The sequence below is a fragment of the Lissotriton vulgaris genome, chromosome 11, assembly GCF_964263255.1.
Source record: "Lissotriton vulgaris chromosome 11, aLisVul1.2, whole genome shotgun sequence".
Classification (NCBI taxonomy): domain Eukaryota; kingdom Metazoa; phylum Chordata; class Amphibia; order Caudata; family Salamandridae; genus Lissotriton; species Lissotriton vulgaris.
The window spans coordinates 955,122,974-955,148,932 of NC_141699.1; the positions used below are offsets into that span (position 1 = coordinate 955,122,974).

The 25,959-nt window shown below is 43.9% G+C and overlaps 1 protein-coding gene across 1 annotated transcript; it reads left to right on the top strand.

Annotated features, from left to right (window-relative positions):
• Window positions 1-48: 48 nt before the first annotated feature.
• LOC147683743 (nicotinamide N-methyltransferase-like) lies at window positions 49-25,959 on the top strand. Its single transcript, XM_086944901.1, has 3 exons — window positions 49-268; window positions 21,870-22,077; window positions 25,251-25,959. The coding sequence occupies exons 1-3, from the start codon at window positions 49-51 to the stop codon at window positions 25,687-25,689; spliced, it is 867 nt and encodes a 288-aa protein (XP_086801027.1). The 3' UTR covers window positions 25,690-25,959.

The window sequence follows — 25,959 nt, forward strand, 5'->3', positions numbered from 1 at the left end:
ACGTGGGTACGTAAGCAAACTGCACTTGTGGAATATAACGGGGCAAATATGCTCACAATGCATAGCACTGGCGGCGTGGAATTCAGAGTCACGGTCCACCAACAAGTCTATAGTCAGAACATGGAGCCGGGCTTAACATGGACATCTATCTACCAGAAATATTTTGATGCTGAGAAGGCTCTTACCGAGTACTATACTGCAGACTCTGAATTCACGGACGAATCAGTGATACAGCCAATGAGACAACTTGAACAACTCTTGGCTTCTGGTAGGTACTGCACACCGTATTGCTATAGCATTTTTTACTTATTTATGGATTCAATGTTGTGAACACGTTTTTCAAATATTAAGATGTGTCAAATAGGAGTCTTTTTATTTAAACTGTTGATTTAAGTTTAATAAAATACACCACACACAGACACTGAAATATTCTTTAAATGAAACTTATACAAAGTCTAGTATAAGGCACATTTTTATTTAAAAAAAAATCTAAACAATTACAGGTGATCAACAGTGCAAGACTTTAAATTGTCGGCAAACATCAATTACTTGCATTACTGCTATATATTGCCCAGGTTTACTAACATTTGCTTCATGGCAGCACCACATTTTTTGGCTCAGCCTGGATGCAAAATGATAGTTGGCACTTACTAACCCACGTAAGAGCCGACTTGCGTCCCCTTACATGGCTTCGTAAAGAAAATGTAACGCAACGCAGCCCGTTGATCTGCATTTTATCACACTGTGGCTTGGAGGTTGACCATGGATGGATCTTGGGCATTTCCCTGCATCCACCAATGGATTTTGTCTCACTCCGAGATTTACTAAGCTAGAAATTCTGGAAATGGATCAAAATGCCACACCAGTGAGGCAAAACAAGGAAAAATATTTTTATTTCTCCTTGTTATTTCCTCTGCATCACACATAGAAAGAGGAAATTGACTTACAAGGAACTTTTGTGTGCAGGAAGCTACCCCTTCCTGCAGAAAAACAATCCTGCCCATTACTCAGGCACCCTTGCAGCATGGCGCATGGGTGCTTGCATTGGTGCTAGGCAGCACAGAGTGCACCAGCAAAAGGAGGGAGTTGATCAGTACCATATTTCTTCTGCAAATCAGGTGGCCATCTTAAACTGGTCTCAGTGCCCATAGGAATGGGCTATTCCCAAGCAGTCACTGAAATAATTCAGTAGTGCCCTTCCCCATCATTTTAGCCTCATTAGCAGAATGGAGTGCTCAGGATCCAAACAAGTAACTTCCATTACAATAGTCCCCCGAACACTAGGAACCCTCACATGCCCATAACCTTGATGCACACCCCCTCTGATACATATCTCCCCCCTTTGTTTACTTCCCCCCTTTGTATACTTCCACATCTCCGGACAGTCAGACTTGTAGTTCTCACTACGCAAATGCAGACCACTGCTACCCTCCAATCCACATCCCAAACTCTTCCGCCCCCCTACTCCTAGACCACATTATTAACACCCCTCCCACACCAGACCCTAGGCTTGACGAAATCCTACTTTCACTACAATATATCAAAGATGACCTCCATAAGCTACGGAACCTGATCAGACAGCAACCCAAGATCAGATGACATGCGGTTAATAAGAGCAGGATCCCACACAGCAACAGCCCCACACCCCAGCACCAGTTGCAACTACTATCCCCTAGTCAACCGCCCCCAATATGGAGAACATTTCCTTACTGCTATTCCACAACCAGTCCAATCCACAGGAAGAATACTCTATCCGCTAAAGATATACACTCCCTACTCCTCTCCTACGATCCCCCACCTAGCCAGTCCACAGTAGACCTGAACAAGCAGAAGCAACCCACCCTAATCGAAACTCAACTCAGTACACACAGAGCTCCTAATCACGACTCCAGAGGTATAACCCTGGAGAATCTTATGCAAGTTCCATTAACACTGGAACCTCCAACAACCTCCAAGCCTTGTATCAAATGCATGCTACTAAACTGTACATCAGCCTCAGCACACGTAGCTTACATTGTTGACTTTATACTCAGTCAGTCAGTCAAACAAGCTTTGTTCGGATCATACAAAATGTCCACAAAAGCATGCAATACAAAAAATCTAAAATCCATTTATAGTTAATAAAAAAAAAAACATATCAAGGTTAAAAACATCAGAGAACTTCAATTAATCACTTAATTTGAATGGGCACCAAACTAGACAGTTGAGCTTACGTTACTTCATAATTCAGTCTTTCTAGATGAACAAGTGTGGTCCTTTGTTTCATTGCCATCATTATATAACAGATTACTGCCTTACATACTAAAATATTATCCAGATGCCGAAGGTAATTAAAAGCAATTTCATAGGAAAACAGGCTATTCGTTTTAAAAATTGGACGGAGATATGGTTTTCTACTTTCTGTATAAAACCTAGAAAACAATAAAAAGTGAAAGGTGCTTTGTTTGGACCTGCCATCACACGGACAATTCGGCATGATGGAGCACCACTTACCCCTTTTAGGAAATGCAAATAAAAAGTGTAGAGTGCACAATCTTAATCTGGTTAGGTAAAATCTATGTTGTACATTGGTAACAAAAATAAGATATGGTTGTAAACCCGTGCCCACAGGACCCTCAAGATAAGAGATAACTGATTTCTTGGAATTAGATGCCTCTTCTCTACAGACGGCCCTTACGTTTAGAAAGCTCTTTTTTAATTCAGCCTTACTAATATATTGCACATCTCCCGAGGTAAAATCATTTACGTTTAAATTGCAATCCTCTAGAAGACTAGCAATATAATTTAGCCAGGGAATATTTTTACAACCATCTTGGGACATGCAATCTAAAATTATATCCCTCGTAAAATGAGTTTCATCCCTAACCCAGAGACGATGCCACAGTTTTAATGCAGCCATACAAATTAGATTGTTTATATACGGAGATCCTGTTTCCCTTGTGCAAAATATTCTACGATGTGGCACCAGGGACAGCTAGCAGGCGTTTTAGGAAGTTATTTTCAAGGATCTGTAGTGGAGATGTCTCAATCTGACCCCATAGAGCCCCCCCATAACAACACCCTGTAATACACTTCGCTCCGTACAGTTTAAGAATCTCCCGGACAGGTTTATCCCAATCTTTTGGGAGAATCTAAAAATAGCCTCCACGATTTTCACAAATTTCAACTTACTCAGGGTGATATGCTTATTCCAATTCCCCTTACTATTAAAAAAGAATCCCTAGGTAAGAAAATGTAAAAGTTCTCTCTGTCCGCGTCCCGTTGATAAAATGTTGTTTCGTTTTAATATTCCCTATACCACTTTATACTCTCTCACAAACCGGACCTCCTATTCCTAACCGAAACTTGGCTAAATGAATCGTCCACACCGATCCTAGACATACTGGTCCCTCCCAATTATGACATCACCAGACTAGATAGACCTATTAGACCAGGAGGTGGTATTGCCTGCATATACTGGAACAACCTCTCAGTGAGCCGCTCACTCTCACCGGATCTTTCCTCATGTGAATATCTTTGCTTAGATATCACAGGTAATAACAAAACAATTTGTTTGCTGCACACATTTTACCACTCACCAGACGATAACCTCACCTTCATCGAGCAATTCATGGATATCGTGACCACACATACTGGTCAACAAAATACCCAAATATTCCTTGGTGTCTTCGATCTCCATTGGAATGACCCTAAGGACCTGGCAGTAAATTGCCTCAAAACATTCCTTTCGGACTTTGACCTCCACCAAATCTGCAATGGCCCCACACATGTCTAAGCCTAATCCCTTGACTTAGTGATTGCCAACCCAGAGGCCATTCAGCTTAACACAATCCTTCCCTGTGATTAGTCTGATCACCATTCCATCACCTTCTCCATCAAGGTATCAGTTAAACTACTCTCAGCACAACCTACAAGACCTAAAATACGGAAGAGCAAACCTAAAAAAAACTCCCTCACAGACCTATACACTTCTCTGACCCCCTCCCAGCTAACTACCTCAAAGATCTCGTACCTGCGCTATTTCCACTTTGGACAAAGATCATCAATGCTTACTTAGAGTTATTCCTCATATTCTCAGTTCGGGAAAAGTTTCCCCCACCCTAAAAAATACGACGGCGAACCCCACTGACCTAAACAACTACCCACCAATTTCCAACATCCCAACTCTGGCTACACTCCTAGAAAAATGTGTTCTCTGCCAGTTAGACAACCACATCACCAACTTCCACCTGCTCAATAAATTTCAATCTGACGTTCCGGACAGGGTATAGTACGGAGTAGGCGATGACCCACATAATAGACGACGCACTAAAAATCCTAGATCAGAACGAAGCCTGCCTACTCATCCTACTTGACTTATCTTCGGCATTTGATACCATCAAATATGATCATCTACTAGACCTCTTGCAACACAGAATGGGCCTATCAGAGTCAGTTCTAAATTAGTTTACCTCTTTGCTCTGAAATAGATCCCAAAGTGTCAAGGTCAACCAATCCCTGTCCAGGACCGTTACAGTCACATTAGGAGTCCCACAGGGCTCCTCCCTCTCGCCTACACTGTTCATCCTATTCATGGAGCCACTCACTGAGATTCTCTACTTAGCTAATATCCTCTTTCACATGTATGCAGACGACACACAACTATATTTAAAGATAAACTCTCTGGATGACATCAAAGCTCTCAATCTGACTCTACAAAAAACTCAGCCTTTGTTGACTGAAAACCACCTCAAATTAAATGCCCTCAAAACCAAATTCTTACTAATCGCCCCACCTTACCAAACAAACATCATACAAGAATGGCTTAAACATCTTACAACGCTCAACTGCCAGCCTCTTATTATAGATTCAGCAAAATCACTGGGAGTAACTCTGGACAGTAACCTAAACATGCAAAAACATATCAGTGCCGCAGCAAAAGGTGCAAACTTTCAGATGCTCACCCTGAGAAAACTAAAACCCTTCCTCCCAGTAAACGACTTCAAACTAGCAGTCCAAGCACTAGTAATTCCCAGACTAGAATATGGTACTGCAACTCTCTGTGGACTCCCTAGATCGACAACTGCCCTGCTAAGAGCATCACTCAACTCAGCGGCCAGGCTCATCACAGACTCCAAAAAGCATTGCCACATTTCCCCCAACTTCAAAGCGCTTAACTGGCTACCCTTCGAATCAAGAATTCATCTAAAAATTGCTTGCATGACACACAAAGCCCTACATCACAACACCCCGAGGTACCTGGCCCAGAAACTGGAGCCTTCATGTGGAAACAGATCCTCCAGGATCTCCAACAACCTTCTTTTGAAGCCTCAAAGATTTGCCAAGAAGAAAACATATAATCGCGCCGTCTCTGGAATTGCGCCAAGGATTTGGAATGCACCACCCCCAGAAATCAGACTCAACCCATCAACTGCCTCCTTCAAAAAATAAGCTAAATCTCTTCTCATGATGAAATTCATTTGAAGATTATTTCGGACTAGTAGAACAACCAGCTGTAACATAAGTCGAAATACTATGTTTCTTTGTACATTGTCCCTTTTGTTTACCTACCTTACTTGTAAAGCACTCTGATACCTGCAAGGATCATGTTCGTGCTATATAAAACCTTCAAAAAATAAATATGGTGCTGTACAGCTCTCTCCATTTGAAGCAACTCAGCGTAGCAAGTGGCCTTGCTGCATTGCGCCAACTGGTATTTAATGTGGCCCATTTTATGAGTGACTGGAATGTTGGACAATGCACCTGAGTTCAATCCACACAGGTAAAATGGTTTCTGTTACATTTCTTTGGCTCATCTTTGGTGGCTCAGTGAATGTGGCTAAGCGAATGCAGCAAGTCTATGCTCAGAGAAAATGTGTGTGGTATAATATGTAACTGCACAAAGAACAAAATAAGTATGAAATAAAGATGAAAGGTCCACATCAACATTAGCTAAAAAGTCAAGCAAATCTAGATTTTTTGAAAAAAGTAGGAATAGCATCTAAAGAATACATTTGGGGTGGGCAAAAAAATAATTAAAAATAGTAATCGATAGGTATATTTACTATTTATTCATGAAACGGGGCACAGCAAGGGAACTTGCTGCGCTGCGTTGCATAAATGAGAAATCAATCAATCAATCAGAGATTTGTAGAGCGCACTACTCACCCATGAGGGTCGCAAGGCTCTGGGGGGAGGGGGTTTCGGGCAGCTCCGGTCATTCAAAGAGTCAGGTCTTGAGGCTCTTTCTGAATGTTTGTAGTGTGGGGATTCGTCTGATGCTGAGGGGGAGTTCGCTCCAGGTCTTGGCTGAGATGTAGGAGAAGGATCTGCCTCCCATCCTGGCTCCATGGATGTGAGGGATTTCGGCCAAGTGTAGGTCAGTGAAGCGTAGGTTTCTTTTGGGGGAATAGAAGGAGATTCTTTCGTTGAGGTATTGGGGTCCGGTGTTGTGGATGGCTTTGAAGGCATGTGTGAGCTGCATTTTCTCAGAGTTGAGCTTCAGGCAGCTGCTGTTCATCCAGGATGCGATGTCTTTCATTCCTTCCTGGAAATTTTGTCTGGTGATGTCAGGTTCCTTAGAGAGGGAGAGGATGAGCTGGGTGTCGTCGGCTTAGTATGCTATGCTGAGTCTGTGTTTTCTGACGATGGTTGCGAGCGGGCCATGTAGATGTTGAAAAGCGTGGGGCTGAGGGAGGATCCTTGGGGTACTCCGCATCTGAACTCAGTGGGTGTGAAGAAGAAGGGTGGGAGTCTTCTTCTTTGATTTCGGCCTGCGAGGAAGGAGCGGATCCAGTCATGGTGGTTCCGTTTATGCTGAGGTGGTGGAGTCTGGTAGCTAGAGTGAGGTGGGAGAAGGTGTTAAAGGCTGCTGAAAGGTCTAGTAGAATGGGGGCTGCACTGTGGCCTTGGTCAAGGAGAGTGTGGTTTTCATCTGTGGCGGCTAGGAGGGAGGTTTTGGTGCTGTGGTTGTTGCGAAAGCTGGATTGAGGAAGTCATTGAATTCCATTAACTTCGTTAGCTGGATGTTGACGATCTTCTTGGTGACTTTGGCTGCAGTACGGGAGGAGAGAGATGGGCCTGTAGTAGTTGCGGTCTGTCTGGTCTGTTTGAGGGCTTCTTGAGGAGGGGTTTGACTACTGCGTGTTTTCAGTCGTCGGGGAACATGCCTGTTTCAAGGGTACAGCTGATTGTCTGTCGTAGTTCTGGTGTGATGGTGGAGGCAATCCTCTGGAAGAGGTGCTGCAGGCAGGGGTAAGTTGGTGTTCCGGAGTGTATGCTCCGCATGGTTTTTGCAGTGTCTTCTGTGGTGACGGGGGTCCAGGAGAGGATGGTCTGTTGAGTGGCATTGCTGGAAGGAGGTGTTGGGTCGGTGCCTTGGTATTGTTCGTCGAAGTTGTTGTAGAGTGCCCTGATCTTGTAGTGGAAGAAGGAGCCGAGTTTGTTGCAGAGGTCCTGGGAAGGAGAGATGTCAGAGGTTCTGCTGGGGGGGCTGGTGAATTCTTGTATGATATTAAAGAGTTCCATGCAGTTGCTGGAGTTGGAGAGGATTCTGTCCTGGATGAAGTTTCTCTTCGTAGATCTGATGAGTTGGTGGTTTGCTGTAGTGGCGGTTCTGTAGGCGGTGCATGCTACCAGGGTTTTGCTGTTCCTCCATGCTTTCTCAAGTCATCGGCACGAGCGCTTGGATTCTCGGTGGTCCCTGGTGAACCAGGTGTGTTGGCTGAGTTCTGGAGGGTTGCATTGCAATTTGTGGAGTTCGGTGGCTGCAGAGTTGGCATCGATTGTGGTGGGAAGGAGTGCAGCTGAGGGCAAAGGCGAGGTGCTCTTCAGTGATCTTGCTTCAGTTTCTGCATTGGGGTGTGCCGTTGGCTTGTGTGTTGTGGGTTTCGAGAAGGAGAAGTGAAGGCAGTGGTGGTCCATCCAGAGGGGTTGCATTGTGTGACGGAAGTAAATGTTGATTCCACCAGTGAATATGAGGTTGAGGGTGTGTCCTGCCTTGTGAGTGGGGGTGGTGACAAGTTGATTCAGTCCGATGCTGGCGAGGTTGTCTAGGAGGATGGTGGAGTTTGGGTCACTGAGCTTTTCAAGGTGGAAGTTCAGGTCTCTAAGCAGGGCGTGGGGGGTGAGGTAGTCTGAGATGGTGTTGTTGAATGTGGTGCGGGTCTGGGAGGTCTGTAGGCGAGAGTTCTGAGTAGAGTTGTTCTGGGGTTAACCTGGATTTGGAAGTGGATGTGTTCCATAGGGGGTGAGGAGTCATTTGAGATTGAGGTTGTCAGTCGGAGGGAGCTTTTGTGGACGATGGCGAGGCCTCTTCCAGGGTGGTCGGGGTGATCTTTCCTCTTAGTCTTGTACCCATCTGGGATGGTGGTTGCAATCTCAGGTGCAGAGCTGACTTTGGTCCAGGTCTTTGTGAGGAAGGCATTCAGGGCAGATGGTGTTCAGGAGGGCCCAGATTTCTACTGCGTGTCTGTGCAGGGAGTGTACATTGAGGAGGATGTAGCTTAGAGGCTTGGGTGCAGTGGCGTCTAATGGGTTGGCGGTAGCTGTCGGGGTCTGGAGGTGGGTGAAGGTGTGGCAACAGTGTCGGCAGGAGGTGATGCCCGGTGTCGAGAGCTGGCAAGTGTTTTGCACCCGGGGTTGAGTGTGTGGAGGGTTACTGAGTTGTAGCAGTGGGGGGGGGGGTCAGAGGACCAGGGTCCCTGCCGCTGGTCACGGTTGAGTCACGGACGGGCACCGAAAAGCTTGCCTTTGGCATGCCAGCCGCATGCCAGTGGCACACCCACTGCGCAGTAGCCGTCATTAAGTAGGGGAAGGGGGAGCAGCTGGGAGGCGGGAGAGGGAAAAGGCAGGAGGGGAGGGGCCAAGTGGTCAGCAGCGGCGGGAAGGGGTAGGAAAAAAAGCAACAGGAAAACCAAAACAAAAGTGAAAACAGCAACAGAAACGGCAGAGACAGACAAAAGGCAAAAAAAGATGAAAAGGTGTGGACAAAAGGCACACACAGATAAAGAGACACAACAGATAAAGAGGCACAAACAGACAAAAAGGCACAAAAAGTAAAAAGGCACAACAGATAAAAAGACACAACAGATAAAGAGGCACAGACAGACGAAAACAGAAAACACAAAAAGGCTGGCAGGGCAGACCAGCAAACTCCCAAATATCTAAACAATCCCACTGGCCATCTTTTCTCCACTCTACTTGACATTCAATTAACTATTGAACACCCTACTGAGCAGAAGGTGCCTTACCAGGTAGATTGCTAAAACTGCATTAATAGAAACAGGCTAGTTACAGGAAATGTACTAAACATAAAATACAGCTGTTTCACAGCTATCACAATGCTTAAGTCTCTTTAATTCACATCACATTCCTGAAAATCAGTTACTTTCCTTGTTTCATATATCCTTTCTATGGATTTCAATTGATTCCAAATTTTTCTCTTATTCTAGATTCAGCTACATTGCACGAATGCATCTCACTGAACTAAATGTCATCTTCCCTTTCTAAGACTTGCCTTGTTTCTCTCACTTTGTCCATCTTTCTGTCTTATATTTCCCCATTGTCTAATCAACATCTTTGTTTTCACTGTCTCTGATTTGTGCCTTCCTCCTCTTCTCTGTTCCCCTTCTTTCCTCTTTAAGACATCTATCTGGTTCTTAGAGAGCCAAGATTCAGCAGATTCTGGGCTTCATTTACGAAAAAATGGCACAGTGCTGCGCTGCAAGCCATGTTGCTGCATCAAGCTGCATCATTTTAAAAGCACAGGGATGTGTCGTATTACTAACAATACAACACATGCATGTGCTTTCCCCTGCGCTGGTACACAATTGGCTGCCATGCGCCAGCGCAGGCACTCCTGTGTCATACTGTAAGGGAATCTTCATTGCAGGTTCATTGTTTTTGTGCAGGAAGGGACACCTTCCTGCGAAAAACAATCATTGATGGTATTTTTCCTCTTTCTATTCATCTTGTAGAATTAGGAAAAAACTAGGAGAAATAAAAGAATTTCTTCTCGTTTGTCCCACTCCTCCGCATCCCCTGGGGAGGTGTAGGATTCTGACGCATTCCCAGCTTTACCGAACTCTGTAAATCTGGGAATGTGTCAGGTTCAATGGATGTTGCGTTGTAACACCCATAGCAACACCCAAGGAATGCCCATTTCATGCAGAGTAATGTGTGAAAGGGGTCCACATTTACAAGGCCATACAAAGTCATGCAGGGTGACTTTATTTGGCCTTGATATAAGGGCAGGGACACTGCACTACAGGTGCATCAAAAAAAGTGATACACCGGCGGCGCAATGTCCTTGTAAATGATGCCCTCTGTTTGTATCTCCTTCTGACTCCCACCTTTGCTCATCTCATTGTTTCAAGCCCTCCACGATTCAAGCTCTTTGCTTTGCCAAATTTATACTCCTCATGTTCGTCTGAAAGAATTCATTATGAATATCCATTCAAGAGTTCACTAATTATCTTAGTTCTTATGAAAGCCCCTTGTTCAGTGTAAGAGCAATTCATCTCAATTGTTTAGTTACTTGTAAAGTGTGCTGACTCCATTTTGATTATGCTGTGCTGTATAAGCAAGTTAAATAAATTAAAAAGCAAATACCTAAATAAATAAACAAAACAAATTACTATGAATTATGTGAGGAATATGCCTCGGCCAATGTTGAGCCATTGGTGCTGAATTTGGAACAATGTAGAAGAGTCTGATCTGTTACTGATTTAATGCAGAATCTGGCTGATGGAAGGGGAGAAAAGAGAGGATACTTACTTAAATGGAAATCTATGTCGGGCGTTGCCAAAATAGAGTCAGTGGTGGACGTGTAACTCTGAGCTTCGTATTGGGCCTGATAGTTATCCTGCATTTATCCCCCGCATCCGAGTTATCCACGGCCCGAGTTACCACGACTCCTGGTGTCGCCTGTCGGGAGAACATGACTGGCGTGTATGGCGGACTATTTCCACAATAATAACAAAGGTCCCTAGCTGTTGTCATCGCAATGGCGAATGAGACCAGGCCTACCGATTGGGCTTGGCCATGGCCATTTGAGGCAGGATCCCTGGGGTGCCCTGCCAGGCAAGGCGGCTTCTGGACTTACTCCAAGGCTTTGGAACAGCCCAAAGCTAGGGACACGCCCCAGCCTGAGACCTGGATTGTACTGGGCCTGGGGCCGCTGTGGGGGACAGTGAAGAGTAGGGGGTTATCGGCCTACCTGCCATCTGTTGAGCAGTCGGCCCCTGGACCCTGGGGTGTTGATGGACTGGGAGGTGCTCTGAGGAACTGAGGCAGAGATGACACAGGATCACCTCGAGGACCTCTTCCCTTCTTCGTCATCACTGGAACTGATGACGCTGGCAGAGGTAAGAACACTGATGGTGTCCCTCTGCCCCCCCCCCCACCCCTAGCCTGACTAGGCCACTTTGAGGCGGCCTGGACTGACTGTGCAGTACCTGGGTCCTCCCTGATGCTGCTGGAGTTGGCTGCTACTCCTGAGGGGAACCTGTCTGTGGTTATCTACCAGGCTCATCGGCTCTGGCTACGACAGCCTGGAGCCCCAATTGTAGAGGTTGGTCCGTGGCCCCGTGCAAGGCAGCAAGGATCGTCTGTGGGCCCAAAAAATGTTCCAGAACAGGAAGAGAAAACTGGAGGAGGTGTGAGCTACTGTACCCCAGTGCACTGAATGCTTCCAAATTTGAATGACTGCCTCACAACATACTGACCCATGCTTGCAAGCTACCACGAGGAACTGCAGTGTGCACAATAAGAACTCAAAGGTGAGGTGACAGAGTGGACTCCTACCTAATCTGGGGTGCAATGGGGCCCTTTTCACTTCCATCCCATCCCCTACTCAATGGGGGGCAACTTGCACACTAGCGCAAATTACCTGTAGCATATGGACTCCTTGGATGCCCAGGAACCCGGACACTGGCTGCTTGACTGCTGTACTCAGTTCTGCAGCTGCTGTGCTCCATCCCAAGCATGTCATTGAGGGGACTCCTGGGGAATGAGACCTGTTGTATCAGAGCCTCCCTTGGATGCTGAAGCTGCGCCTCCGAGACACCCCCCTGAGCTATGGGTGATTCCCAAACACGGGGCAAACACACAGTGTGCCCCCACAATGAAGTGATACAACCTGCTGTCTTGTGGACACAGGAGGGTTTAATGATGACTAATGATGGTGAAGCCAAAAACCAACAAGTCACTGCTGCCAGGAGGCACGAGAAACAGCCATTACAACGCAACTAAAACAACGCACTACCATTACAACAAAACTTTTACAACGCAGGATCCATTACAACGCATGCCATTACAACGCAGCTGCTATTACAACGCAGCTGCCATTACAACATAAGTATGGGTAAGTATTTAATTACATTTTAACCCCTACACTGTCCAAAACTTACCCTACTATTACGCGTCTCTGGAGTTAGAATAGTAATTTTAACCCCTACACTATCCAACACTTACCCCACTATTACACCCCCCTGGAGTTAGAATAGTAATTTTAACCCCTACACTATCCAACACTTACCCTACTATTACACCCCCTGGAGTTAGAATAGTAATTTTAACCCCTACACTATCCAACACTTACACTACTAGTACATTCCCATTAATTTAAAAAAAACATACTTACCCATACTTACGTTGTAATGGCATGCCTTGTAATAGCAGCTGCCTTGTAATGGCATGCGTTGTAATGGCATGCGTTGTAATGGCATGCTTTGTAATGGATCCTGCGTTGTAAAAGTTCAGTTGTAATGGTATGTGTTTTGAATGTATGCGTTGTAACGTCATACATCCAGAGGCACAGATCCAAAGGCGGATGCCCCCCCGTGGACAAGACTCTTTGCAGCCTGCAGGACCAGAAAGAGATGCTCCTTGCCCACTCTGCCAAATTTAACAAGGTTCTCCAAGCCACTCTAGACACTAAAACCTCCTTGGAGACCTGTATAGACTTTGTCACACTGGAGGTCAACTTATTGCGGGCTGATCATCGCAGACTAACGGAGTGAGCGGGTGTGGCTGAGTCCACATTGGCAAAAATGCGGCCTTGCATGCAGGATGTGCAGGAACGTTTGAAGAATGTGGAAGCTGAGGTTCTCACCCTGCATCACAGGGCGGAAGAGGCAGAGGGCAGGTCGAGATGTAATAATATCAATCTGATGGGACTACCTGAACGATCGGTGGGTCCCAGTAGGAAGCTGTTTCTGGAAGAACGGCTGATGAGCAAAGGTCTGGATGGTAAGGTGCACACCAGGATGACCACCGCACATGGGACCCCCACGCCCTATCATAGCACACCTCCTCAATTATCATGATTGCATCTTGCTTTTATAATTCTTTCACACCGAAGGTCACATATCCAATGAGAATTATCAAATTACGGAGTATCCCGACTTCACCATGAAGGTGCAGCAACAATGAGGGTCATACTCCCCTGTTAAACAACGTCTCTGAGAACTGAACCTGAAGTACACGTTTATTCCCTGCTAAGCTACTCGTCGTTGATGGGGATAAGATTCCCATCTTTCACTCACCGGACGACGTGTGGACATGGCTCCACACAACGGATATGCTACATTCTCCTTCCTCGGAATGGCACGAGGGTGAATGGTTGCTAACCAAACCAAGAAGATGCAGGCAATGCACAAGAGGGTGCGACCATCCAGAAATTAGGCTGCTGAGGAGAGAACCCAGGCTGTAGCGAAGGACTCCCTCCAGATCACAAATTAATTTGCCCCTTTCCAAACTGGTCGCCCATCAGAGTAGGGCTCGGACTCGGGCAAATCACTCCCTTCCATGATCTGCAAAAGTCAGGACCCGAAGATCACCCCCAGATTGGCAGACGACCTGTGAATGTGAACTCAGGACTGCCACTGCTCAGGTGTCAAATTGAACAGGTGCCTCACCTGATGGGCCGAAAGCCGTCAGGTAAGAGGTGGTGTGTATGGGACTGCAGGGCACATATGAACACAAGGCCCACACTGAGGTCTACCCGCCAAAGATGACCCTTGTCTTTGATTTTAGCACCATGTCACCCCATTGTTTCCAAGTGGACTCTGCATTGAATGTTTATACTTTACTTGTGCTTTTCTCTTCCTTTTTTTCTTAATGTATGGCTGTTGGTGCATAGTTTGTGGGTACTTTTATGGACGGACCTTCTCACGGCAACTGTCCCAGGGGAAACAGTTTTTTGGATATTTTAGATATATGCAGTGTTTACCTGATGCATACATGCCACCTGTGGGTTGAGCCGTAGGGCTACGGGGTTCTCATAGAATGCATGGCATGACGAGTGACTTACCAGATACCTGTGTCCTTCAGTACCGCATAATCCCCTAGAATGTGCACAGTAAGCCACTCCTTCCAAGCAATATCGATGTTATGCCTCTCTTAAATCGAATCAGATGCACAAAGCCACGCTCCAAGAAACAGACCTCAACATTACTGAGTTGCACAAGCACCATGTAAAGTGAAAGGGACAGCTGCATGGCACTCTTTAGTCTTCCTTCACTAGTGGGATCTGTATTTGGATGGCCCAGGGGTACCTTACACTTTGGTCACTCAGAGGGTGGACACAGCGGGCGATTTGTGATTTTGGATGTGCAACCAGATGGCGAACCACTCACTCTTGCTGTAATCTATGCATCCAAAAGACAACAGGGTGAATTCTTGGACACCCTCACACTGGCGCTCCTTGGAGACCCCTCTTCCCTTGGACTTTGAGGTAGGTATTTTAATTGTGTCCCAGATGTGATGCTTGATTGCTCCACCCCCCACTCAGAGCAGCAGCCACAAGACGAACCGCACAACACCTTACTCAATAGCTGTCGCGCATGCACCACTTGGATGCATGGCGCCACCTACATCCCTTAGACCATGAGTACTCCTATTATTTGCAGGTCCACAAAGTGCACACTAGAATTAATCTGTTTCTCTGTGCCACCTGACTTGGTGCACGGTTAGATGAGGTAAGGTACCTGCACACGCCTTATCGGACCACTGACCCCTATGACTTTTACTGTCCGAGGTACTTAGTCAAGTGGCGGTGGCGCTGAACAGAAAAAAGCATTTGACACCTCGAGGTAGGACTACCTTCAGCTGGTCCTCGCCAAAATGGGGTTTGGACTGGGATTGTTGGGATGAATTCACACCCTATACATCATCCCCACAGCGAGAGTGAAGATGGGAAAGGTTACCTCGGACAGGGTGGATATCTGTGGGCGACAAAACGGGGTGCCTGCTGTCCCCTCTTCTGTTGGCACTGGTAATGAAGCCCCTGGCCTGTCAACTCTGTTGGTGGGCAGAGGAGTGGGGCATCAGGGAGCAGCATGTACGCCACATTATATCACTATACGCTTATGACAACTTAATTTACCTCTGAAACGTGGATGTGTCGCTCAGCGGTCCCATGTGAATATTGCAACCTTTTGTGATATCCCTGGGCTGTGCGTGAATTGGGATAAGACCTGCATGTTTCCTCTGGTGGACCAGGTGGACCCCATGGTGACCCACCTAAGATGGTGCTATGACACCTTTCAATATCTAGGGATACAAATTTATCATACTGAGAAAGACCTCAACGAAGGAAATCTGGAGAAGGCAGTTTTCTCCATACGTCGATGCCTACATTTTTGGTGCTCGCTCCCTTTATCTCAACCCGGTCAGGTGGCGATAACCAAAATATTGGTTCCCCCCAACTGTTGTATTTCTTCGTTCCCCTCCCAATTGTGCTCCCCAGGAGCTTCTTTCAGTAACTGAACGGGTCAATGCACGCACTGATATGGGGCTCAGGACAACATTGGGTTGCCTTGAACATGATACAACACCCATTTAATGAGGGTGGCTTAGGGGCACCCCATTATGAGCTCTATTATGCTACTGTGCAGCTGCAATGGCTGGTGGGGTGGTTATACAACTTAACCCACCATGAAACCATCTTGGTGTGCGCACTGCGGAAGGAAGTGTGCCCCTACACCTGGCTGACTGATTCTGTACCCCATGCACGACATGTGTTTAGACAGATGGTGATAGCGTGCACTTGTTGCCGCAGATACATACATCCCAATGTTGCCACCTGATCCACCCTTGATTCGCAGCGGGTCTCCGGACAAACCTTTACAGAAAACAACAAAGTGAGACTTTGATGGTAAAGCTTTTCTGCCACAAGATACCATTACAAAGTGAAGGGTGGGAGAAGCATTTACTCAATTGGACAGTCCTAAAGGGCCCGAGTGTAGAAAGCACATGTGACAGCGTTGGAATGTGTGTACAAATGTGCACGTTGGCCAGATTGCCTGCCCTAATCTAAAAGCATACCCCCAAGATGGCTGAGTCACGCACTAGTGTTTAATGCATGCTATGATGTACTGAGAAGCGAACCAGTGTAGTGGCTTGTCTGGTGGATAGCAATAATTATAATCTACTAAGAGGCATGAGGGCCTCTCCACACACATTTGGAGCATAAAGGTTAGAATGGAAAAGGACAGATAGTGAAGATATTTTGCACATAAACACAAAATACATTAAACATTTATGCTACTGTATCAAGTTTCTGATAGTATTATATGATATAGAATAATCTTACAATACAAATTGAATTAGTTTTAGAAAAAAAACATTGGTTGTCTTTTACTTCTCTCTCTCGCTAAGATCCATTGTCAGGATCATTAATACATGTATTAACAGTGCATGTTTAGCCATGAGGACCCTTATGTTTGTATAGCACTATACCCAGGTCCTGTGGCTCACCTTGGATTATCCCATGAATTTGTAATGCTCTGAAACAATGAAAGCTGATGGATACTTAATATGGAGTGTTACACCAGAACTAACACCTGAAACTGGCCAATCAACTTTTCAGTGAAAGAACTCAGTGAAAGAACTCAGCATATGATAGATTTCAGAATCTTTTCTTATATTCTTGTAATTTCAAACCTGCTGGAAGGTATTTCCAAAGGTCTACAACCTCTATAAAGACTGAACTTCGTCCGTGACCTTATCCAGTTAAATCAAAGGTTACAAATTATGGTATGACAGAAATGGTCAGGATTCTTTCTAGTATTCTTTTTCTACAAGTAGCCAAAACCAGTGGGCGTATATTAGGTAGCTATGACTCCATGATTATGTCCGACAATGCTTCTTCCCTGTTTGTTTAGGGGCAATATTTCCTCCAAACACCAACATATTCCTTTTCAATGCCAACATGTTGTGTCTCATTTAATCACGAAAATAATTTTTACAGCGACCCCCACCACCTGTGTTATTTTGCAGTGTTGGCACAATGTCATCTAAAAATCTAGGATGTATATAGCAAATTGTTAGTTACTAAATTGTCAAATTTCTTACTGTTTTATTATTTAGTGTGACATAGGATGCAGTACTTTCCAACATCTATTTTTAATGGTACCGTTTTCTAAGAATTATTTAATTAATGTTGCATGTAGTCTTTAGTCACAGAATAGTTATTGGTGTTATTTTTGTTTTGCCTATAACCTTTGGGGACCCTCTTTGTTTTGCTTAACTGATTTTGTCTTATCTTACTTATTATGTTTTCAGTTCTTTCTTTTTGACTCTACTAATATGCATCACTGAGGTACGCCTTTGTACTGACATCGAGCTAAGGAGATCAGGTAGAGTTTTCTCTCATTGAAACCTGCTACCCATATCAATTGAATGGTGGGCCACTCCCAAAATTATAGTTTATCACTTTGTACTGTTGCCATTATGTCCTGTTAGCAGAACACAGGGAGTTTTCACTAATTTCATTGCCAGTTTCGGTTTTGATCAGCTGCGTATCTTTCACAGTTTCATTTATGGTTTGCTAGGAAAGCATTGACATTTTCTGTATAACTATTTAGCACATCACAGCAGTTTCCATCAGGCCCATTGAGCACATTTTCACCAGTTAACAATTTGTAAAATTGGCATTTGTATGGTCTGTTTCCTTTAGGCATGCTGGTAATTTTCCATTATTCCAAAGTTGCTCTTCATGCTTAGTACAGTACACAAGCTAAAACAATATTGTCAATTTAAATTATGTCCAGTTACTGTGGAATGCTCAGTTATATAGTTTGTTACCACACCATTACCACACCATTGTCAGTTTTCACAATAAGAAATAAGTCTAATATTGACAGATGACATTATACCGGCTTAACACATCGTCCATTTTTTTCCACCGTGCTCAATCAGTATATCATTTTAATTATCCATGATTTAGAACAGCATTGCCAGTTTTCTTTATGACCAGTTGGAACAGCATGGCATGATTTCCTTACACACATTTTCCACACTATAACCAATTTCAATATTAACCAGCTAGTATTTGATTTGGCATTACACATGTTCTCCTCACAGCTTCCATTATTCCTATTCTCGGGGTAAATATGGATGGGAAGAAGCTGGCTTCAGTTGACTGAAGTAAGATGGAGTCTAACCACAGTCAAACGCAGACCTGGATGAGGGTGTTGTAAGAGATGCCCTACCAAAAAGGAAGATAGACTGAATGTAGAGGAAATGGGATACACCCTCCCTAGACAGACTAATAATTTGCCAAAAAAGTATCCCATACATAACTTACTTGTTATGAGGAAAATGATTTGGCATCAATTTACCATGCTGCTGGCAAAGAAAACACTTTTTTTTCTTTGTTGCACCCTCACCCACTCCAGTAGTGTCATGCTTCATCAATAGGTCTCATCCTGGTCCCTAAAAACTAGGCTCAACCATATTCCAGCGAGCACATTAAATATTTCTCTAGCCGGGGTTTCCCTAATAAAAATACCATAAAAAAATCAAGGTATCCCTTTAGTAGCAGTTGTTTGGGTATGATTAAAAGGTTGTTGTGCGGGGGTAAGGATATAATGGTCCAATTGTTCTAGAAAATGTTTGACATATTTCAGACCCTAAAACGAACCCTCTTGGGTAAAGGGCTTTCATCAGGACACAAAATGCAATTGGAACCATTTTTTTCATTCTGTTGTCCATTGCTTTCAATAGAACAGGAGCTTTGGTCATAACCATGTGCTTACCTCACATAAATAAATGAAATTCTGTAATTCTTCAAATTGTTGCAGCTCTAAGAGAGTGATGGGGAACCACCAACCTAGATACACAGTGTCCTCTCATGCTGCCTAACTTAGAAGGATTTTCCATCTCCTGCCTTCTTTTAATCTAGGGTTGCAGAAAGCCGCATTACCTCCATTCATGCCCTGTTGGTAAGCACTGGCTATTCTTCTTTGATAAGGATAATAATCACAACACTTGAAAACCTCTTTCAGAAGAGCATTGCCAGAGCAACACAGATGCACTATCATATCTAAATAAATGCTCTAGAGAGTGATGTAGACAATACTCTTCTTTAGATTTAACACTAAGAAGACAATAGAGCAGTCTTGGTCAAAAAATGAACAAATCTCCTCTCAAGATACATTTGTTGCAAGTGACAGATCGCTTTTAGCACTCTAAATTGTATGGGTGCACTATACTCATGGTTTAAATGCACTCACATGTATTTTTATCGTTTGCAGTGTTTCATGATTATTAAGATGCATTTATTCGAGTTATATTAGCATCGGAATGTAGTGTGCACATTTAAGTAGGCCTTTGTATGTATTAAAGACATTTATAATTCCTGTATGTGTAATGTGCAGGTTTAAATTGTACTTGTGTAATGTATTTGTATTTAGTATAAGTTGACTAAATTGTAGGCCCAAACTGTAGGTTGTTTTGAGTTTCATTTCTCCTTGGTTGCTCAAGAATTGTAATTAAATGAATCCTTAGTGTGCTCGAAGATAGTATGTTCTCATCCTACTGCTGGTGCCGGAATTTGCCCTCGTTATTCTTAGATGTAAGGAGATACTCGGAATGTCCTTGAAGAAGTCTGGGTGGCAAAAATGGAAGGCGCTTTCATGTCTGGCCTCTCTGGGAACCAAGGCCACTGGAAAAGAATTAATTTAATTAAAGGCTTCTCTGGAAACTAGCTGAAGGATGGTGTCAATGAATATGACGTATTGTGGGTTGAACATTGTCTTCTTGTATGGTGCGCAGGGACAGATTAGGGAGACTTCTGCCTATTTCGGAGGAGAAGGAGCATCTTAGAGCGAGCGCCATAGCTTTAAGACCATTTGACGGGAGTACTTCTTAAGAAGTCAACACGTGCTTTCACCTTTGGGATAGGATATTGGGGAAATAGTTAGGACTCTTATTTAGAGCAGAGTAGGGAAAGATACTTTTTTTCCCTCAAACGAAAAGAGAATTGGACTCAGCTTCTATCCTTTGTTGAATTTTGATTTTGGAGTTCATTATATTATGTCTCTTATGCCGAATGATTTATATACGTAGACTTGGCTCTGTATTGATTTCTATGTATCTATATACCCTGATATTGCCGTGTGTTTATATTCAATTATTTTTGGCCTTATAACCAAAACTGGAATTCGGAGTCTGTTGTCCTATAAAGCATGTCTAATTGAAAGTATAATATTGAATTGTTTTACTCCCGTCCACACTTTTTAGCAGGCAATAAAAGACCATCTGCCTTGAACTTAGTAGGGAAGGTAAGGAGCAAATTTAGCGTCACCACATGGGTGAAGTTATGCTGCTGTGGGTGCACAATTGAACCATATTAATCCTTCAAACCAGTTTGTAGAAATGAAACATTTCTAAACCCCTTCCCAAACTGATATTAACAATTCCCAACACATTTACTCTTGTCCAAAAAGCCCCCCTAATATTTACAACTGAAATGGGCATTAAGATTTAGCATCTGATTCACCATGTGCCTAACATGAAATACAGATTTGGACCATTTACTAGTGAAAATTAAAGATATCAAAATACTTGGAGAGGCTGAGCCCATCTGGTCTCTTCATATATGTATTTGATTAGGTATATGAAGAGACAAGATGAGCTCAGCCTCCAAGTATTTTGATATCCTTAATTTTCACATGTAAATGGTCCAAATCTTAGGTATGGGGATTTCCATATATTGAACCTTGATACAAAGCAAGACAATTCTGTATAGATTGGATGTAAAATAAAGGAGTGTAGAGAAAAAGGCCATGGGAGAGGATGGAGGTAGGGCAAGGAAGGTTATCAGCTTTTACCAATCAACCAGAAGGTTACCTGTATATAAGATGGCAATTAGGGAGGAGTTTCTTTAGTGAGCTTGCCACATCTGAGTTGCAAGGGAGTATGAATCAAATAATTACTTTTGCAAGAGTTACACATAACCTATGAAATGTTGTCTGAAACTATTTAAGGAAGGATTATCCGGTGTAATTCCAAGTGGACCATATTCAGGCAAGATATAAAGAATGACCAATGGGGACATACATGAGAATCACTTAGTTTGACTGGATGTAAGTTTATCTCATATAGGTATTTTGACAATCTAGCATGGATTTGGTCCTTCTGGATCAATGCTATAATTCACTAATGTTTGACTTTCTCTCTCTACTTGCAATATGCATTACATCATTTGCATAAAACAATAGACAATGAGGCATAGAAGCAATGATTGGAATATCACAGACACATTTACTAGCTTCTCATACAGATTGAATACATAGATCATATGCATAGAGATGACTAGCATGCAGCCTTGGTTAGCCACGGTAGTAACAAGTACTGATTAAGTTATCAGGGACCATTTGTCATAAGAAATAGGTTGAGGTTTTCAGAAACCCGACAGCTTGAGCTAGAGCTTGCTTCACCCAGAGATACAGAGAAATAACATGCAAATGTTTTTATAATTAAACTTTTAAAAATGATTCTTTTGCTATCATACCCATTATTTATCATTTTCAAAGTATGAGTTTAAACATGCACACTTACCCCTAATGTAAGTCTTAACATGTTGCTCATTTCTTTTATAGGATCTGTGAAGGGAGAAACACTGGTCTTATATGGGGTTCTCGTAAATATTCATCTGCTTTTCCCAACATGTGCATACTTCAAGGAGATCATTATCATGGAGTATTTAGACACCAACCTGCAATATATAGATAACTGGCTTAAAAATCAACCAAAAGCATTTAACTGGACCCAGTGCTTCAAATCTATTCAAGAAAATCAGGAAGAGAGGTATAAAATATACTGTTTAGTCATGCATCACATTATAAGGATCATTTCCTACTATTATGCCTGTTTTTTTGTTCCATTCCAATACTACACTGGTTTGATCTAAGAAATACTGTCTATCAACATCTAGTGGTGGCTTTGAAACTGTACTGCATGTATTAATTTTTTTGAAAACGTATTTTACTAAGTTTTAACATCTTGCACATCACATCCGTAAGCACAAGTTCCCAATCCCACTGTAGTCTGCCATGGACTGAGAAGGTGCGTGCAATCCTGCTTATCCAATGAACTCTGGGAATCCTACAGTTCTAACATGGTGGTACTGTTTAATAATGAACCAAAGCAATGAACAGTAAGTAAGAGTCCTGCCAAAGGGAGAGGGAGAATGACATGATATGTGATGCAATGTAAGTTCGGGGAGGTGTCCCCGGGATACATGCAATCATGGAATTTGCTTGTGGCAAGTAAGTAGGGAATGTGGGTGAGCAAGTGTAGGCCAATTCATACTGTGTGGGGGCCCTCGCCCATTGGCGCTCAAGAGACACCACACCACAAGATGCCAGATTTTACTTAACCCTCTTCTCCCACAAAGTGGGATGTCAATGATTATGAGGTTCCAGGCCTCTGTCCAACTCCTGGGTTGCAATCCCCTGTTAAGCTCCTGCTATAGCGCAACTCCCTCACAGCCAGCTCATTTGCAAAGTTCCATCACCCATGAGTGTACAGTGGAGCTGCCAGAGGACTTCCATACAAGTGGAATTTGGCGCCGACAAGTATGAGCACCAAGCCTATACATTTGTTTGTAGCTGTACCTGCCTTATGGCAGGTGAACCATCCCAGCAGGAATGCCCCCGGAGAGCCTATAAACTGCCTCCCCATTGCTGTTGATATTATTGTTTCCACGCCTGTCCAAAATGGTTGGATGACTGGGCAATCCCATACCATATGCAGATATATGTCAATATATTCACCACATCTAGGGCAAGTGTGCTCTGTTAACCCCTTCACTGCTGGGAAAATTCCCCTGCTGTGCTGGGGGGCGGGGGGGGGGGGATGCGCACAGCGCCCCGTGCTCATGACAAGCTGAGCTCGTCATTACCACAGCCATTTCTTTAGAACGCTCGCACAGAAGGGGAATTTGCCCAGCATGCGAGCGCTCTAACGGTCATGACGAGCTCAGCTCGTCATGAGCACACGAGCACCGTGGCTCAAGACGAGCTGAGCTCATCATGAGACTTGTAGGTGCTAATGTGATAAAATTGGATCCATTTGAAACGCTAGTGGTGTGATTCTGACTATACTTGTCCAGTATGTGTCAGTGATTGGTGTCCCCATTGTTTGCTCCCAGTGATCTCTTAGGGCCCAAGCCCCAAATTAGCCTAGTCCTGTGGAACCCTATAGAAAAGTTACATCACATGATTCCTCCTGGGCAATCTCACAAATGCACTGCAGCCCCTGTCCATCTGGAATCAAAAAAACACTAGCGGGAATGTCGTATTGCTCTCAGATGCACTGAAAATCCACTGTCACAGCATTAACAGAAAGGTTGTCTGCTGTTGTAAGACTCAACTCCAGCAAGTTTCCAAGTCTGTTCCAATTGCCACCATCTGGTATGGCAATCATGTGCCATGACGGGAGCTCCCTGACATACGGTACCCTGGTCTGTGTCTGCGGAAGTGCCCTCTTTCAAACATATAGCTACCTGGTTATCAGAAGCCATCCTCTAGGCCCACCTGGAAAGCCCAACAAGGTCAACAGCAGTCTTGCCATATCTCTCTCTCTGTGGGGTGAACCTTGATGCTATCATCTCAACAATCCCCCTGTCAGAAATTGGGTTTCTGGTTGGCACCCTGTCTAAGCAGGAACCACAGTATGGGTAAGCCACAAGCACACTGTCGATTAACCTGTGCTCCCTCCCTGGTAGCTTGGCACAGACCACTCAGGCTTAACTTAAGAGGGAATGTGCAAAGTATTTGTGCAACACTTCAAACAGTAAAGCAGGGAAAGCACCACACAAAAAGATACCAAACCTGGTTAGAATACCAGAGCTTAATTTAATGAAGAGAACAAGACCAAAATGACAAAAATCCAATTAGCAGAACCGGAGTTATGACTCTGGAATGGATAGCTGAAATGTTGTGCTTAAAAGCATGAAGCGCCAACGGAAGCTATCTGGGTGCGCTAGACCGGGTCAAATCCAAAAGTTACTTTGCAGCCTTTTTTCACCCAGGCTACTGGGTTAGAGTAAAGCAATTTATCCAATGGATAAACACACTGCGCAGATCTATGCTCGCCATCACCACATATAGGAAACCCCCACAACAATGTGTAAAAGGCTTTCTAAATATCTTTGGACAATGTCAGGGCCCATTGCGGCAGTATGGCGGAGCTTTCAACGATATGCATCAACTGCTGTACATTCTGAAAGGTTTTACATGTACCGATGAACCCCACCTCATCCAGGTGTATCAGCGTACGTATTCTGGGCACCAGCCTGCCTGCCAAGATGCCACTGAGAATTTTATAGTCCACATTCAATGGGAGAGGGGTCTGTATGACCTGACCTCCTCAATGTGCCTCCCAGGTTTGAGCACTGATGTTACTAGTGCCTCCTGTATTCTACTCAGAATTTCTCTCTTATCCCTGGCTGCAATCTACAGTTTAGTCAGGCGAGGGACTAGGCGGTACACATAAACTGCATAGAACTCCACCGGGAGGCCTTCCGTATCTGGCACCCTCCCCTGCTCCATAGCCCGGATAGCTCCCGCACTTCCTGCTCTGACATAGCCGTGCACCGCGGCTGTCTGTCTCTGGTAGCCAGTGTTCCAGAAAAAGTTCATCATTAGGTTTAGAGAAATCTGGTACTATCTCATTTGATCAATGACATGGTGTGACAGGTTACACTCATCAAAAACATGGTGACAGCAATATGCAAACAAACGAGGAAAACATGGTAATGTTTTAACCACAGATATTCCTCAGTTCTTTGCACAATCATAGGATTATACGCAACAAACATTTCTACCACCTTGAGGTATTACTCGTGGAGTTTGCACATGCCTCTAAATAAACCTGGTAGTACTTGTTAAATGTGACACAAAAACTAGTGGTTTGAAAATATGATTGCCTTAACCCAACTGGGAGGTCTGTATAATACTTTTTGCATTTTTTTCCAGGCAAAAGTGGATTGAAAATGAAGAGAATACGAAAAGAATCATCAAAAACACCATGAAATTAGAGGTTTCTGAAAGTGGTCCGGTAGCACCTAAATCCTTCCCTCAGGTTGATTGCCTGCTCGTCCCACACACTTTGATAATACTATGCAAGGACCATGTCTCCTTCATCGGCAGTTTGAAAGATTTGTCATCATTGTTGAAGAGCGGGGGTCACTTATTAATGTTTCTGCTTCTGGAATGCACATACATGTATGTAGCCGATTTCAAGTTTCCAATGTTATGCGTCGATGAAGATTTTGTGAGAAAAGTTTTGAACGAGCAAGGCTTTATGATTAAAGAAGCACAAGTAAAACCTAGAATCAACCAAACAAAAATGTCAATCTTGGATTATTCTTATATTATGTTCATTCATGCTGTTAAAGTGAAGGATGTGCAATAATCTAAAACATCAACAATAGAAAGCTGAAAGTGTGAATAACTTTGTTCCTTGTCAAAGAATCATTTTAGTTTGTTAAATATGTAACTCGTGCTTTCTGTGCTTTTGAGCCTTTTGTTGACAGGGATTGATCATTTGTTTTGTTTTTTACTTTCTGTCTAGCTTCCTCATCAGTTATTTATTGCTGTTAAAGTCATGTATGATGCAGGGTTGTGCTTTATTGAATTGACCTTATTGAAAGGAAAGGCTATTGTTGCAAAGGGCAACTTTTGA

Bases quoted from the DNA above. Each gene is read 5' to 3' on its own strand.
- LOC147683743 (XM_086944901.1), top strand. From the start codon at position 49: ATGCTCACAATGCATAGCACTGGCGGCGTGGAATTCAGAGTCACGGTC. The intron at 269-21,869 runs GTAGGTACTGCA...TTTCTTTTATAG, and splicing joins TGAACAACTCTTGGCTTCTG to GATCTGTGAAGGGAGAAACA. The intron at 22,078-25,250 runs GTATAAAATATA...ATTTTTTTCCAG, and splicing joins CAAGAAAATCAGGAAGAGAG to GCAAAAGTGGATTGAAAATG.